Genomic DNA, 14,327 nt, shown 5'->3' with positions numbered 1-14,327 from the left:
TGAGTGCTTGAAAATTTTTTAAAAAGTGCTTATTTTTGATTCAAAGATTTGGCTATGCACCCTGTTTTTGCTAACTGTTTTTATTTATTTGAGTTTCTGGAAATTGTTCTAAAAATTCTCCTACAACTCAAAATAAATTTAGTTTTTTTTCCATATCTCCCTTTATTTGCTTAAATATGAATACCACAATCTCCCACATATCATGTGTTGGGCACTTAATAACCATTCAAACATGATAATACATAATGATATCTAATAAACATTTAAGTAATACAGAGATTAAGTTTTTTCTTTCCCATGTGTGAAAATTTACGAGTAATCATTTCTGAATATTGCAGGCTTTTGCCAATATGACTTTAACCATCAGACGTGCATTATGTGCAGTGATGGTCTTTGCTGTAGTGGAAAAAGCTGGAACAATTGTTATGAATGACGGCGAAGAACTGGATTCTTGGTCTGTAATTGTTAATGGACATGTTGAAGTGGAGCAAGCTGATGGAAGAATCGAAGAACTACATCTTGGTGATAGGTACTATAATATATTTATTTTATATATAGATAGATGTAGACATATACAAAAATATATGATACACACAGAGGGGGGGGAATTATCAATAGGTTCAATCATTTTGGAAACATACATAGCACCTACAATGAAACAAATCAGATATGATACAGGACAGAAATCAGATACTATAATAATACATAAATGAAATTTTTAAACTGTATTATAAAAACTTATTTACTGTATAATTATTGTAAAACTGTTTCCATTTATCTTAAATTATTGTATTGATGATTTTTCTAATGTTTTATCTTAGTTTTTTATTGCACTGACTCCAGTTTTGTGTTTTCTTTTTTTAATTTTCTATTTTGTATTTTATCTATTTTTCAAAAATTAGGATGTTTTATTAACACTAAATTTATTTATTTAATAAAATATTTATTATATTGTAAAATATTAATGAGACTTAAAGCACTGGATATGGTTAAAAAAATAGTTACAATTGTTGATTGTCAACAAGTCAAATGACAGTTTATGGTATTCTTCACATCTAAACTGAGTTATTTTATAATAAAACTGTAAATAAATTTTTTTCCTAAATGCTTAGTAAGCTTATTGACATCTGTTATTTTAGTTTAATAGGCATTAACTAAAGAAATACATCTAAATGTAATGTCAAAACTGCTAAAGAGAATTTTTTCTAAATTTAATTTTCATTCCTTTAGCTTTCTTCAGTTAAGTTAAATTAAAGACATATGTGATATTTACACTTTGTAAGCATCTGTCATAACTTATTTAATATATTTATTTAGATGTTGAACAGAATTTTATATTGCTCTTCTAATCTCCCAGCTTTTTCTGCATTTAAAATCGGTGGTTTTGCTTTAACAAAAACTAGTTTTTTCTCTATGTTATTTATTGAGAAAGCAGTGTATAGTACAAAAATTTGGTCTAAGTCATAGCATATGAAAAATTAAGAGGATGTTATACAGCAAAAAAAGATTCTTCCTAGTAAATTCTCTTTAAACTATATATGTTTAACGTTAAGAAGCATCATTGCAAGATTGGAGAAGTGATCCTGCAATCATTTGTTTTAATTTTGATATTTTGAGGGGGGGGGGAATTTAAGCATTAAAAACTTCATAGATTATTATAGGTTTATCAAACTCACTTTTGACTTTACTTTAAATTTTAAAATAACTATAGAAGTAAAACAGAATTCGCCCTGAAAATGTTCTCCCATGGTATAGCAACCTCTTAATGCCTATTAGACTATCGTTTATCATTTGCTATTACAGTTTTTTAACTATAATATTACTTTTTGTCTAGTTTTGGTATAACTCCAACAACAGAGAAGATGTATCACCAAGGTGTAATGCGAACAAAAGTTGATGACTGCCAATTTGTATGCATTGCACAAAATGATTATTATCGCATCCTTCACCAAGGGGAGGAAAACACAAGAAAACATGAAGAAGATGGAGAAGTTGTTCTAGTCACTGAACATCGTGTTTTGGATGGCGGAAGCAGGAGAGGCCACATTGTTATTAGGGTAAGAAAAGAAATATTATTACTATGGTTTTAATTTCTTGATTGCAATTTTGATATTAAAATTTTATTTTTACTTAAAACTTTAAGATGAATTTTAAGTATTTTTAATTTGTTTTAGTAATAGTCCCTAAATTGTTCTTATATTTGCAACCCATAATTTTGTAGATAAAGCTGTGTTTGATTTGAATGTAAACTGTAAAGTTGAGCATTTTGGTATTAACATGCATTTTTATGTGATCAAAATTTTTAAATATTTGTTTTAAAAATGCATATTTTTAAAATTCTTATATTGTATAGCTATTATGTAATGTCTCGAATTTTAATGCATTATTATATTTGAATTTTTATTAATTGAGAGGTCATTTATGACTGTTTTGTATTATGTTCCATTATATTTCTTCTAAAAAGAATAATTTTAGTTTACTGATTATGCTTTTAAATTTATTTTTGATATCAGTTGATAAAATCAGTACCCCCCAGAGGTATTGATTTGTTATGTAAATGTGAAGGACTTTGCTACTCAACAGATCTAACATGCATCAGTCACCATTTACTACAAGGAGAATCTTCGGCCGGCCTGGAACCGAACTCATGAACTCTTGGTCATTGGCCCAGAGCCCTACCAACCAGGCTATCCTGGCCCATTCTTAGACACATTTTATCCGTCGTTGAACAGCCGACCCAATTTTGGGTTTACGACTACAAATGTTCAACTCCGTAGCCTTGTAATTTGAACCAATCTGGAAGACAAAGAAACTCCTGGATCAGTACCCCCAGAGGTATTGATTTGTTATGGGAACATGGAGGACTTTGCGACTCGACAGATTTAACATGCATTTACTACACGGGGAGTCTCCAGCCGGCAGAGATCAAACCCACAAACTCTTGGACATGGGCCCAGTGCTCTACCAACCAGGTTATCCTGGCCTCTTAGACACATTGTTAAAATTTTATGTATCTGAGGGAGAATTATTTAATGTCTAAATTTATTTACTTTCTTTATAGGGAACAATAGAACGGTTAATGGCCCATTTAGTTGAGGATAATGCCTTAGATCCAAGTTATGTGGAAGATTTTCTACTTACATATCGTACATTCATCGAAAATCCTCTTAGCATCACTGAAAATCTTTTGAGATGGTTTGCAGATCCTCATTTAAGGGATAAGGTATTTTTTCTGCTTTTATTAAAAATTTTTGATAAAGTTTTCTTCTTCAGTTTTATAATGGAAATGTCAATATCTTAGCTATTGAAGTTATAATTTTTTTTTAAATATGTAATAAATATTAAATGTTACATTATTGTATCAATATTTTTTAATATACATATATGAGAAACATAAATTTATTTCAAATAATAATAGTTTATGAATATATGTAAGAGTTTCAAATTTATCTTAGTCTTTGATATTAGTTCTGCTTTATTTCTTTGCTTTCTAAGTATTATTTATTTGCAAGAATACCTATTATTTACTGTCTAGTTTTTTTTCTTTCTTTTTATTTAAGAAAAAAAACGTGGAAATAAAAGTCATTGAAGCAGAATAGTTTTGAATTTGTTTAACTTAATTTATTCTACTTTTAATTTCTACAGGTAACTCGAGTAGTTCTGCTTTGGGTAAATAACCATTTCACAGATTTTGAAACAGATCCTGAAATGATGGAATTTCTTGAAATGTTTGAATCTGGTTTGGAAAAAGAAGTAAGTACTATTCATATGTTAGATCTTTTTTTTATTATTTCTTTTGAATAAATTATAATCAGTTTACTGATGTCTGTTTATAAATAAATTTTTTCTATTGGCCGAACGGAATTCAGATGTATAAAAATTGAGCTTTGAAAAAGATCTTTAAAATATCTATTCCAAAAAATATTATTGATTAATATTATAGAAACTTGTAAAACTGACTTAAGAAACTACAAAATGAGCAGAGGATGTTAATTAAAAAGTTTGTTTATTTTTTCAATTTTTTTTATTAAAATAATCAAAATTTAAGTTAAATATTTTATAAATTAAATTTTAATAGGTAAGTAAGCATTAAGTAGTAAATTCTTAAATTATTTCTGCTTTACAAAATATATGAGTTATGGAATTGATCTTAGTATATGCTATTATAATGACATGATTTATTACATTTATTATAAGGACATTTTTGCTCTCTTGACTAAATCATAAAAAATATGTCATATTGTATTCACTATACCAAAAACTTCAGTGATTGGCAGATTTGTGATTTTACTGTGGTGCAGATGATGCATAATAATATTTTACCGCTTGATTTATAGTATGTTTCACATTTTTATCTTCAGAAACAGGAAATCAATAGTCTCAAGTTTCATTAAAATTAAAATCTCTAATTATTTATCACTTTATTTATTAGATTAATTAATTATTTCAAATAATTGTTTATTTCGCTTTTTTAAATGGTTAATTTTTATAATTTCAGAAAATGCAAAGTCAGTTAAGACTGTTAAATATTGCTTGTGCTACTAAAGCACGGAATAGGACAGTTACTTTGGCTAGGTCAACAAGAGATGAAGTCTTACATTTTCATATCCTTGGTGGTTATGAAAGGGGTTTTGGAGTTTTTGTTTCTAAAGTTGACAAAGGATCCAAGGCTGAAGAAGTTGGACTCAAAAGAGGGGACCAAGTAGGTTTTCTTATAGTTTTTATTGCAATTGCTCATAGCAAAAATATTGTATATTTTTAATTTCATTAATTAATAATTTGTTTNACCTTTAAGTTCCTATAGGTTCCAGATCTCCACCAAAGGTGGCCTTTATTTAATTTGTTGCAACACTTTTCTTTTATTTTTCATCAGACATTTGTTTATTTTTTAATAAAACTTTTTTTATTCTATTACTTTTCTTTATATTACTGCTAGTGTAATACTTTTTTTTGTAGTAGTGCAGATAGCTATGTGCATTCTATAAGCATAGCTACAACTAACTTTCATATCATTAATTTATGCATTTATTTAAAAGTATAAACATTTTCCTAAGAAAAAATATTTTAATCAATTTCTATATGCAATGTTTAAATTATAGTTTCATATTTCTTGTGTTGATAAATCTTAGCATTGATTATGTATTTCTTTGTATAATTTAGATTTTAGAAGTTAATGGACAAAGCTTTGAACACATGAGTCATGCTCGAGCTTTAGAAGTTTTAAGGGGAACAACACATTTATGTATTACTGTTAGGTCTAATTTATTAGGTATTGTTTCATAATAATATTCATCATGAAATACTCTTACTTCTGAAATCAATTAACTCAGTAATGAATTATATTGTCTTGCAGGTTTTAAAGAAATGTTAAATACCCCTGAAAACTCTCCGCGTTCAAGAAGTCGCAAAGCAGCCGAAATAGCGAGGTTACAACATGATCCTCAAGCCAGGTTATCAACACACATCGATTTTGGTGATATCGGTTTCCCCATTGGTGTCAGTGGATACCCATTGAGTATTGTGCCCATATTCCAAACCCCTAGCTCACCCCCTAACAAAGCTGTGAGATCCAGTAGCAATAACAGTGGTGACTTAAAGAAAGATGATAAGAAAGGGTTTATGACATTAGGACACAGAGCTAAATTGAAGAAAGCACTAGTAAAAATGATCATACCAAAGACTCTTAATCAGTAAGCTTTTTAATTCAATCTCCATTCATTAAAAATGATACCAAAAATTACGCACTTCTTAATACTATTAAATCAGTGTTTCCCAAGCTTATGACTTTTGTGTACCCTTTCTAAATTTTTCGTAACGCTGTGTACCACTATTAAAAAATGAATGTATTTTTTACTATAAAAAAATTATGCAAAAGTTAAAAATCACAAATGGCTGTTGACACAATTAATTGTTAACTGTTAACTCTGCAAAAAATGGCCAATAGAAAAATATGTAATGGTAAATTTTCATGACTAGCTTTGTTTTTAAATAAAATTTTTGAATTACTGGATGTCGATAATATTTTCCGCTTTGATTTTTACATTAAGTTGAAAGCCAAATCAAATTCACTAAAGCATTGTCTTCAACCTCTGCATACTGTGAAGTTTGAAAATATGATACATTTGCATTTGTGGCTCTCTTCTTCCATTTTATGTAAAAAAAAATATTGCTTATACTGTTATTTTATACAAGACTTACAATTTCCTTTATTGTTTTAGAGCAGTGTACATAAACAGTATTTTTAATGTTTAAAAAATATTATATGCAGTATGAGACCCCAAATCTGGGATGCTCAAGACCATGTTTGTATTTCCGATTTCAGGTGTGAATCTAAAATAGAACTTAACATAATGTGCAATAAAAAATATTTAATTTAATAATAATTTAGAATAAAGGTGAAATTTATTACTAATTTGCTGTTTTTCTCTAACTGCAAATTATTTTTAAACTAATTGGTTAGTTTTAGTTGCTTGAAATATTTTCGTGTTTTTTTACTTTAAGACTCCTATTATGTATTATTGTATGCTATTATTTCCAGTTAAGAGTTCCCATACAATAGTAAATCTAGTGTTGTATATAATAATATTTTAAAACTGTTCCATTGTAATTATTTTTGAGCTATACAAAGTTGTGAATGTTAAATAATAAACTTCTATGAATTGATTATGATATCAAAGTATAAATTAGTGTTGAAATTTATTTTGATATCTTTTTTCTACTCATAGTTTTGTCTTATTTATTTATGACATATTTATGCTTTATTATCGAGATTAAATTTTATTTCTGAATGAAATGTCTAAGCATATAACACTTAGTTCTTTATGAAATCAAAAAAAATAATTTTTCCATCTTTTTCAAATTATTAGCCTATTCATTCAGCTCTGAAATTCCGAGTAAAATCAAGTTGTGTAAAATCAATTCCGAGGGTAATCAAGCGAACTATATATTATTTACTGTATACTATACAAACTATATAAAATAAAACATTCCTGCAACAGCCCATTGTTGGCTGGACAGTTCATAGTGGTTACAGCTCCGCGATTTCATGACCCAAGTTATGATTGTGGTCAGCACTGTGCACAGGACACCTCTACTTCCCATACAAGCTGGAATTTGGGTGGGCTTCAAGCCGTCACTTTTGAACTAGCCCATGTGACAGTTTAGCACTTTAACCTTTGAGCCACCTTGGAGGCTAAAGTAAAGAATGGCCTACAAAACATTGACTAATTTGCAAATTTTTCAGTAATGTTAGGAAAATTGCCCTCTTTTTCAAACTAAGACAGATTTTGAAATAATTTTTTTTTTTCCTTTTGTGCATATTATTATTATTTGTGACCCTGTAAGCTCTAGATTAAAAGAGTAACAATAATAATGTGATCCCTTTGTTATTGTACACATTTAAATTGGTAGTACTTTTAAATAATCTTAACTGTATGTTTTCTGATGATTATTTAAAAATTTGGTTCCAATAAGGTCCAAACACATATATAATATTATAGCAAAGTATTCCTTTTATAAATCTCAAAAATTCTTGTTTTTTCCACCTAAATGTTTTTCCAAGTTTTACTGGTTGTTAACAAATGCTTTATTTATGGCTTGAGCGGGATTAACAGTACTGAAAAATTAGAAAATCAGCTCCTGTGACTAACTTATGTTATGAATTATCAATGCATATAATATCTTAATAAATTTAGTAGAATTGTTGTGTATAATCTCCTTTTTTGTATTTTTTTAGCGAATCTCAACTCAACAGTTCCGATGATAGTCTTTATTCAATACACAGTGGCAGTAGTGGTGGATCTGGGGGAATAGTGGTTCGAACTTCATCTCCTCATAGGACTGCTGGTGGAACTTTGTACCACAGTCACAGCAATCCTGACCTCTCATCAGTTATTGCCATAAACGAACACACAGTCTCTTTAGACTACCCTGAACATGTCCTGAAAGTCTATAAATCAGACCAGACCTTTAAGTTCCTCCTTGTTCATAAAGTAAGATTTTCTTATTTGTTTTATTACCATTTTTCAATTTTTGCTTGGTTACTTAATTAAAGAAATTAGTCTGTTAAATTGTATTGTGTTGTTATAATATATATTAAATGGATTTGAAGAAAAATGGCAATGGCATTTTGCTAAATATTTATGCATTAGTAAAATAATTTACATTTTGTTGATGGAATTTTTTATTTCTTTTTAATTTCTTTTTTGATTGAATATATTAACATTCTCGTGTGGTACAGCTAAGCTTACCTCTCTTACATTAAATTATGTGCTCAAACTAATCCATTCCTAAACTTCCATTGAGGTGACTTAGATTCAAATTTTGACAGTGGCTGGTCATTTCTCATACTGCTACTTCCTCCCAATTGACTGACAAATCCGGGGTTAGAATTTACTTGCTGTTGGGTAATCATAAGAGACTTTTGTCCTTTTTCTCCATAAAATGCAAATGCCAGTAGATTCGCCATCCAAAAACCCTACCTGAAAATAGGGTTGTCTTCACTACTTGATCCAGAGATTCTCTTGTCTTCCAAGTGGAGTAAAATTTGCAAGGCTATGCTGTTGAATATTAACAGCTGCAAATAGAGCTGGCCAGTGACAAAATCTTCCTCCTTAAAAGAAATCTGTTTCAAATAACTGTTCAATAATTTAAAAAACAATGTTTTCATTTCTTTTATTTGATAAATTGCTGTAAAACTTTGAGAATTAAACTATCAATCCGAATGAAAATATTTTCAAAGAGATAAATGTAATAAATAGTAGTCATTTATTCATAAAATGTAATTAAATTGACATTTTTTTAGGAAACTACTGCCAGAGAAGTGGTTATGCTATCTCTGAGAGAATTTGGCATTACAGATCCCAGTAGGTGAGCTCTAAATTCAATTTCTAGAGATCTGAATTGCGTTTGTATTGCTCTTTGTGATTTCAAGGAACTTGTAATCTTTAAATGCTTATAATGTTTAATCTTTCAGTAACTATTCTTTACGAGAAGTATCTGTTGGTGATGGAGGTGTTGTGAAACAACGAAGACTGCCTGATCAACTTCAAAATTTAGCAGAAAGGATCGGGCTTAATAGTCGATATTATCTTAAAAATAACTCCTCCACAGAACCGCTTGTTCCTGACGAATTAGCCACCGTAAGTTTATTCAAGTTAATGTTCTTGTTTTTAATTCAAAATCTCTATGATTCTTTGTCCGTAAATTGTCTCATTTTTTACATTTTGTATGCAATTTATTTAATTGTATTAATAACTGTGAAATTATTATGAATGCTATTTTTGTACTTTTCTATTTAATAATTTAGTTAGGAAAAACTTAAATTAATTTACTCATGTTTAAACTTTGTTACATATAGTGGTCTCTCATTTGATTAATAAAATCAGTTTGTAGTTGATTTAGCTTTTTCTCATTTTAATGTCTGTTTTAAACAGGGCTTAGTATATAGTACTTATTGGATAATGAGATAAGTTCTTTTATATATTTGTGGTCATAACAGGGATTTTTTTTTAAATAATTTTAACAAGCAGTTTTTATTATTGTCTTCAATAATGACAGCAAAGTATAACCCCTATTTTTTTTTTACTAATGAGAGTCCTTTGAAACTCTAGAATGAATTTTAACTGGAAAAGCTGAGTGAATAAGACTAAATAAAACATAGTCTGTGGATGCATCTATCTATTAAAACATGGTTCATTAATAGAAAGAATTTTTTTTTTTAAATTCATTTATTAAAACTATTTTAAGAATTTACATCTCTCTGATTATTGTTAAAGAGAGAGCAATCTGTAGAAAATACTGATGTTAATAACCCTGATGTTGCAGTTAAAATGATGCAAAATATCCAATTTATGTATTAAAATACTTTGTTTTCTAATTTTCTCATTATATATGTGATTGAAATATTCAGTTGAAATTTAATTCAATTTAAACTGTGCTTCTAAAAATCAAGAAGTAAATAGTTAAAGAAGCCTCATATTGCATTCTTTATTGTCTTTAGGAACTTCTTCGAGAGAGTCAAGTGCACTTTTTACAATTAAATAGTGTAGAAGTAGCCACACAGTTAACCTTAGAAGATTTTAGCACATTTAGACAAATTGAACCTACAGAATATATTGATGACCTGTTTGAAGTTACTTCAAAATATGGAATTCCTCAACTTTCAAAATTTGCTGAAGTAAGTTAGATTTATTAAATTTGATTTGTTCAATTCTATTATATATACACAATATATTCTCGACAAAAACCTCGTTATGTCAAAAAATATTTTTCCCTTGTCATTACATAATCACCTAATGTTAATTTGAATTCCTATGCCGAAAAGTTTCTTCTGAAAACTTTGTTATGTCGAATATTTTTCATTATAGAAAATGAATTTTTTTTTTGGAAAAATCAACAATGTAAGTTTATTGTATACCAATTCTTTTCTATTTAATGTATAATTATTTTTGCCCTACTTTTAAAAATTATCATTGCTGTATTTAGACTTATAGACAACTAATCATTACATACAGAATTATTAATGGTTATTCTTATGTTTATATGACTACTTTTTAGAACATATGTAGCTCTGATCTTGTCTCGAAAACTTGATATCTCGAATTTTTTTTCACTTCTCTTCAACTTTGAGATAGTATACTATATATATTGAGAAATATCTGAGTTATTAAAGTAAGATTTCTCAATCCAGCGTTAATAAATGTTCCCTAAAAATTTCATCCAAAAATACTCATTTCTCAATTTTTTATATTGATAATTTTCAGTTCCTTTTAAAATCGTAAATTTGACTCTACTACAAAATTAGGTAAAATTGAAACTACCTATCTCTGCATACATTTTCTAACACCTTTAATTTGATTTTGTTTTGATTATATATTTGTAAATATATAGTTATCTTAGGAGATATGAAAACTGTTATGACGACTTCTTAGAGTTATCTAAGATAACTAATTATTTTCAAATTTTAATTTTACAGTTGGTGAATCATGAGATGTTTTGGGTAGTCACTGAAGTATGTGCTGAGCATCAACTCATTAGAAGAATGCGAATTGTCAAGCAGTTTATTAAAGTTGCAAGTATGTGTTTTTTGTTAATTTTCTTCCTTTGTTCTTAGTGTTGCTCTTGTCCTGTACTAGATGCTATCATTAAGTAACTGAATTAATTGAGCATAAAATAATATGTCTAGTCACTAGACTTAGATAAAATGAAAAGCTTGCTGAAAAGACAAAATCTCAATTTAAAACATTCCGCGTTCATTGATTAAATATTGTAACTAGTTTCAACCCTTACGTCGCCACTTCATTTAGGCGAAATTTGTTTGAAATCTTAGACTTTTTTAAAAATGTTTAATTTTTATAGAACTCTATACTTATTTATGCCACAAGTTTGGTAAAAAGCTGAAAATAGAAATCCAAAAATTTATGTGCATGAACACTTTTTAAATAATTGAAAAAATACCCAATATTTGAGCAAGAAAAAATTTTACATAGGAAACATACACACAATTAGATTATGAATCTCGACATTTAATTTTAAAATCGAAAGAATGCGAATCTCTATGTTTAATTTTTAAAGTTGTGTAAATACGAATTCCAATGTGTAAATTTCAAGCCAATTGAACACGAATCATAATCGTGGTTTTTAAGTTTTGTGAATACAAAATACGGTGTTTGATATAAAATTTTGACAATACGAAACACGATGTGTACGCTTAAATAGGATTTGCAATGTGTAATTTTAAATCTTGTTTGTATTGGTAGGAAAAAGCGTAAATATTAATTTTCTTTTTTCCTCGGGAATTCAAAAAAGCAAACTTTCTTAGACGAAGCTGATGTTTTCTTTTTTAGTAATAGTAACAAAAATTTTCCACGATTGTGACACATTTTCCGCTAACAGCGTTTGTATACATTTTACGAGTCTGTTAGTCAGTATACAACTGTTCTTGACCGTTTGACTTAGGCTTCTCAAAGAGTTTGCCTACTTTAGCTTAATATGGGGATATTATTGACTTAAGGTACAACCTGAGTTACCCCAGTGATTCTTCTTTAGATTTTAATATGAGTGAGTAATGTTCATTGCATTTGGTGTAATTGAGTTTATTTTAGTTATTTGGCGCTCTACTCAACACCCTGTTACTTTATATTATAAAGAAAATGGTTGTCAACCTTTTCATACCTAAGGGTCAATAGAGATCTAATTGGTGTATTCAAATTCAATAGAAAATTGCTATGTTTATTCTTGATACTAATTGCAGACCACATATAGACTTCCTATAAACAACAACTCAAAAAATCCTTGTTCTGACAATTAGTCAAAAAATTAATAGGCTCTATTAATCTTAGCTAACTAAAGCTAATTGTTCTAGTTTCTATTCTCTTATAGTTGGTATTTTCAATGTTATGTGAAATGTTTTTTTTAAAAAAATGATAATTCTTGTGATATTAAAATTACCTTTTCCTGCATCATATACAACAAAATGATTTTTTTTTATGTAAATTCCATTGTTTGTGTAAAATTCCTTAATTTTGAAAAAAAATTTCATAATCTAAGTTTTTCTACATTTTTAATATAAATGAAAGAAATTATGTTTAAGAATACCAAATAAATAATATAAACTATGCATCACTAAACTTGACACAAGCTTTAAAATTATGGTTTTTAAGAGTATAATTATAAAGATGATGAATTGATGTTAAAAGAATAGGAATAGCGTATATTAGCATTTTGTTTGTAATACTAACAATATTTAAGATTCAGAGATCGTAACATGTAAAATAATGTGGATTTTTCTATTTATTTATTTTTAAATGCGTGAATGTATGAGATGAAAATACAAAAGCTTGTGATAAGTATTTTGATGACTGAGATCATGGAGTAACTAGACTAGTTGAAGGCTTTTTTTAAATGTAAAATTGATTTATTGTTGATCTTTTTTTTTTTTAAGTGATTGATAAAATTCTATGATGCTAAAATTTTAAATTTATTTTACTTAGTCTTGTTTTAACAATATTTATAATACTTTGCTGAATACTTAAGAAACTAATAAATTTCCTTTAAACATTCAAATTTATATTACTTATCAATGTATAAAATCTATATAAAATACATATGTATTTAAATTTCATTATAGCAGTATCTTTCTATGTTTAATACTGTGGTTGTAATTGGCTGTTTAGGTTTTTTACCCTTAAAAAATAATGTAAAATCTATTAATAAATTTTTTTAAAAAATAACCGATTCTTTCTTCTTTCTGTTTTTTTTTTTTTTTTTTTTTTTTTTTTTTTGGTAAAAAAAATCTTACTGAATTATTGATATTCCTTTTTAGGACAATGTAAAAACTGTAAAAATTTCAATTCAATGTTTGCTATTCTGAGTGGCTTAGGACATGGAGCTGTTTCAAGATTGAGAACAACATGGGAGAAACTCCCCACCAAATATCAAAAAATGTTCTCTGTAAGTTAAATCTTTTGTATTTGAAATATGTAGTCAGTTTTATTTACTTATTTTTAAGTATTGAAATAGTAATACATATTAATTAATTTCTAAATTATAAACACATGAATGATCTGTAACAAAATACCTTTACCTATGGCTTGAATATACATTCAGAAAATTTATTAATTTTTTTTCTTGTTTTCTATGAATATTAAATTATAAAGCAAAATTTGTCCCTTATTTAATAGTTTGGAAAGATATTTTATTTTGTGTGAAATGTTTTATAGTAACTTAACAATATCTACCAACTTAACAATCTGGATGTCTAAAAACAATATATTTATTTCAACTTAACAAACATAACTAACAATTGTTTCATAGTTATTTAGTTATGTTTTCTTTAAGATTTATAAATAGGTATTAATAATTTTGTTTTGCTCAAATAATATCTGTTATTTTTTCTACTAATTTATTATTTCTTTAAAATATCTCTTGTAAGACATGTGATTTAAAGATTATAATACAATTTTTAAAATCCTCTTTTAAGGATTTGCAAGATTTAATGGATCCATCTAGGAACATGTGTAAATACCGCAGTCTTCTGAATAGTGAACACACTCAACCCCCTATCGTAAGTATTTTTACTTAAATTATGTATTATTATTTATTGCATCATCACCAAATAATCGCAAGCCTGTGTGAGTCATTAGATGTTTACCTCATTTGAATTTTTTTTTTGTATGGGAAATGAAAGTTTAAATTAGTGGTTATTTCTAGAAACTGATAAAATTTTTTTTTTTTTTTTTTTTTTTGTAAAAGAAACTGTACTTATTATTTGAGTTTTTATCTTTCGACAGCAAGATGATAATAGCTGTATTTTGAATTTTTCAAGC

At 27.6% G+C, this 14,327-nt stretch overlaps 1 protein-coding gene across 1 annotated transcript in view; it reads left to right on the top strand.

The window, feature by feature from the left end:
• Positions 1-14,327, top strand: part of LOC107455860 (rap guanine nucleotide exchange factor 6) — a 372,206-nt gene that overhangs the window by 342,662 nt on the left and 15,217 nt on the right. Inside the window, exons 9-22 of the mRNA XM_043045121.2 lie at positions 339-529; positions 1,835-2,057; positions 3,062-3,223; positions 3,646-3,753; positions 4,499-4,702; positions 5,161-5,269; positions 5,354-5,690; positions 7,736-7,991; positions 8,804-8,868; positions 8,975-9,140; positions 10,001-10,177; positions 10,976-11,075; positions 13,325-13,452; positions 13,982-14,065. Of these exons, the coding sequence (XP_042901055.1) occupies positions 339-529; positions 1,835-2,057; positions 3,062-3,223; positions 3,646-3,753; positions 4,499-4,702; positions 5,161-5,269; positions 5,354-5,690; positions 7,736-7,991; positions 8,804-8,868; positions 8,975-9,140; positions 10,001-10,177; positions 10,976-11,075; positions 13,325-13,452; positions 13,982-14,065 (2,310 nt within the window). The remainder of the gene's footprint in view (positions 1-338; positions 530-1,834; positions 2,058-3,061; positions 3,224-3,645; positions 3,754-4,498; positions 4,703-5,160; positions 5,270-5,353; positions 5,691-7,735; positions 7,992-8,803; positions 8,869-8,974; positions 9,141-10,000; positions 10,178-10,975; positions 11,076-13,324; positions 13,453-13,981; positions 14,066-14,327) is intronic.

Source organism: Parasteatoda tepidariorum, chromosome 10 (genome assembly GCF_043381705.1).
Source record: "Parasteatoda tepidariorum isolate YZ-2023 chromosome 10, CAS_Ptep_4.0, whole genome shotgun sequence".
NCBI classification, from domain to species: Eukaryota; Metazoa; Arthropoda; class Arachnida; order Araneae; family Theridiidae; genus Parasteatoda; species Parasteatoda tepidariorum.
This window is presented reverse-complemented; position numbering and strand designations above follow the sequence as displayed.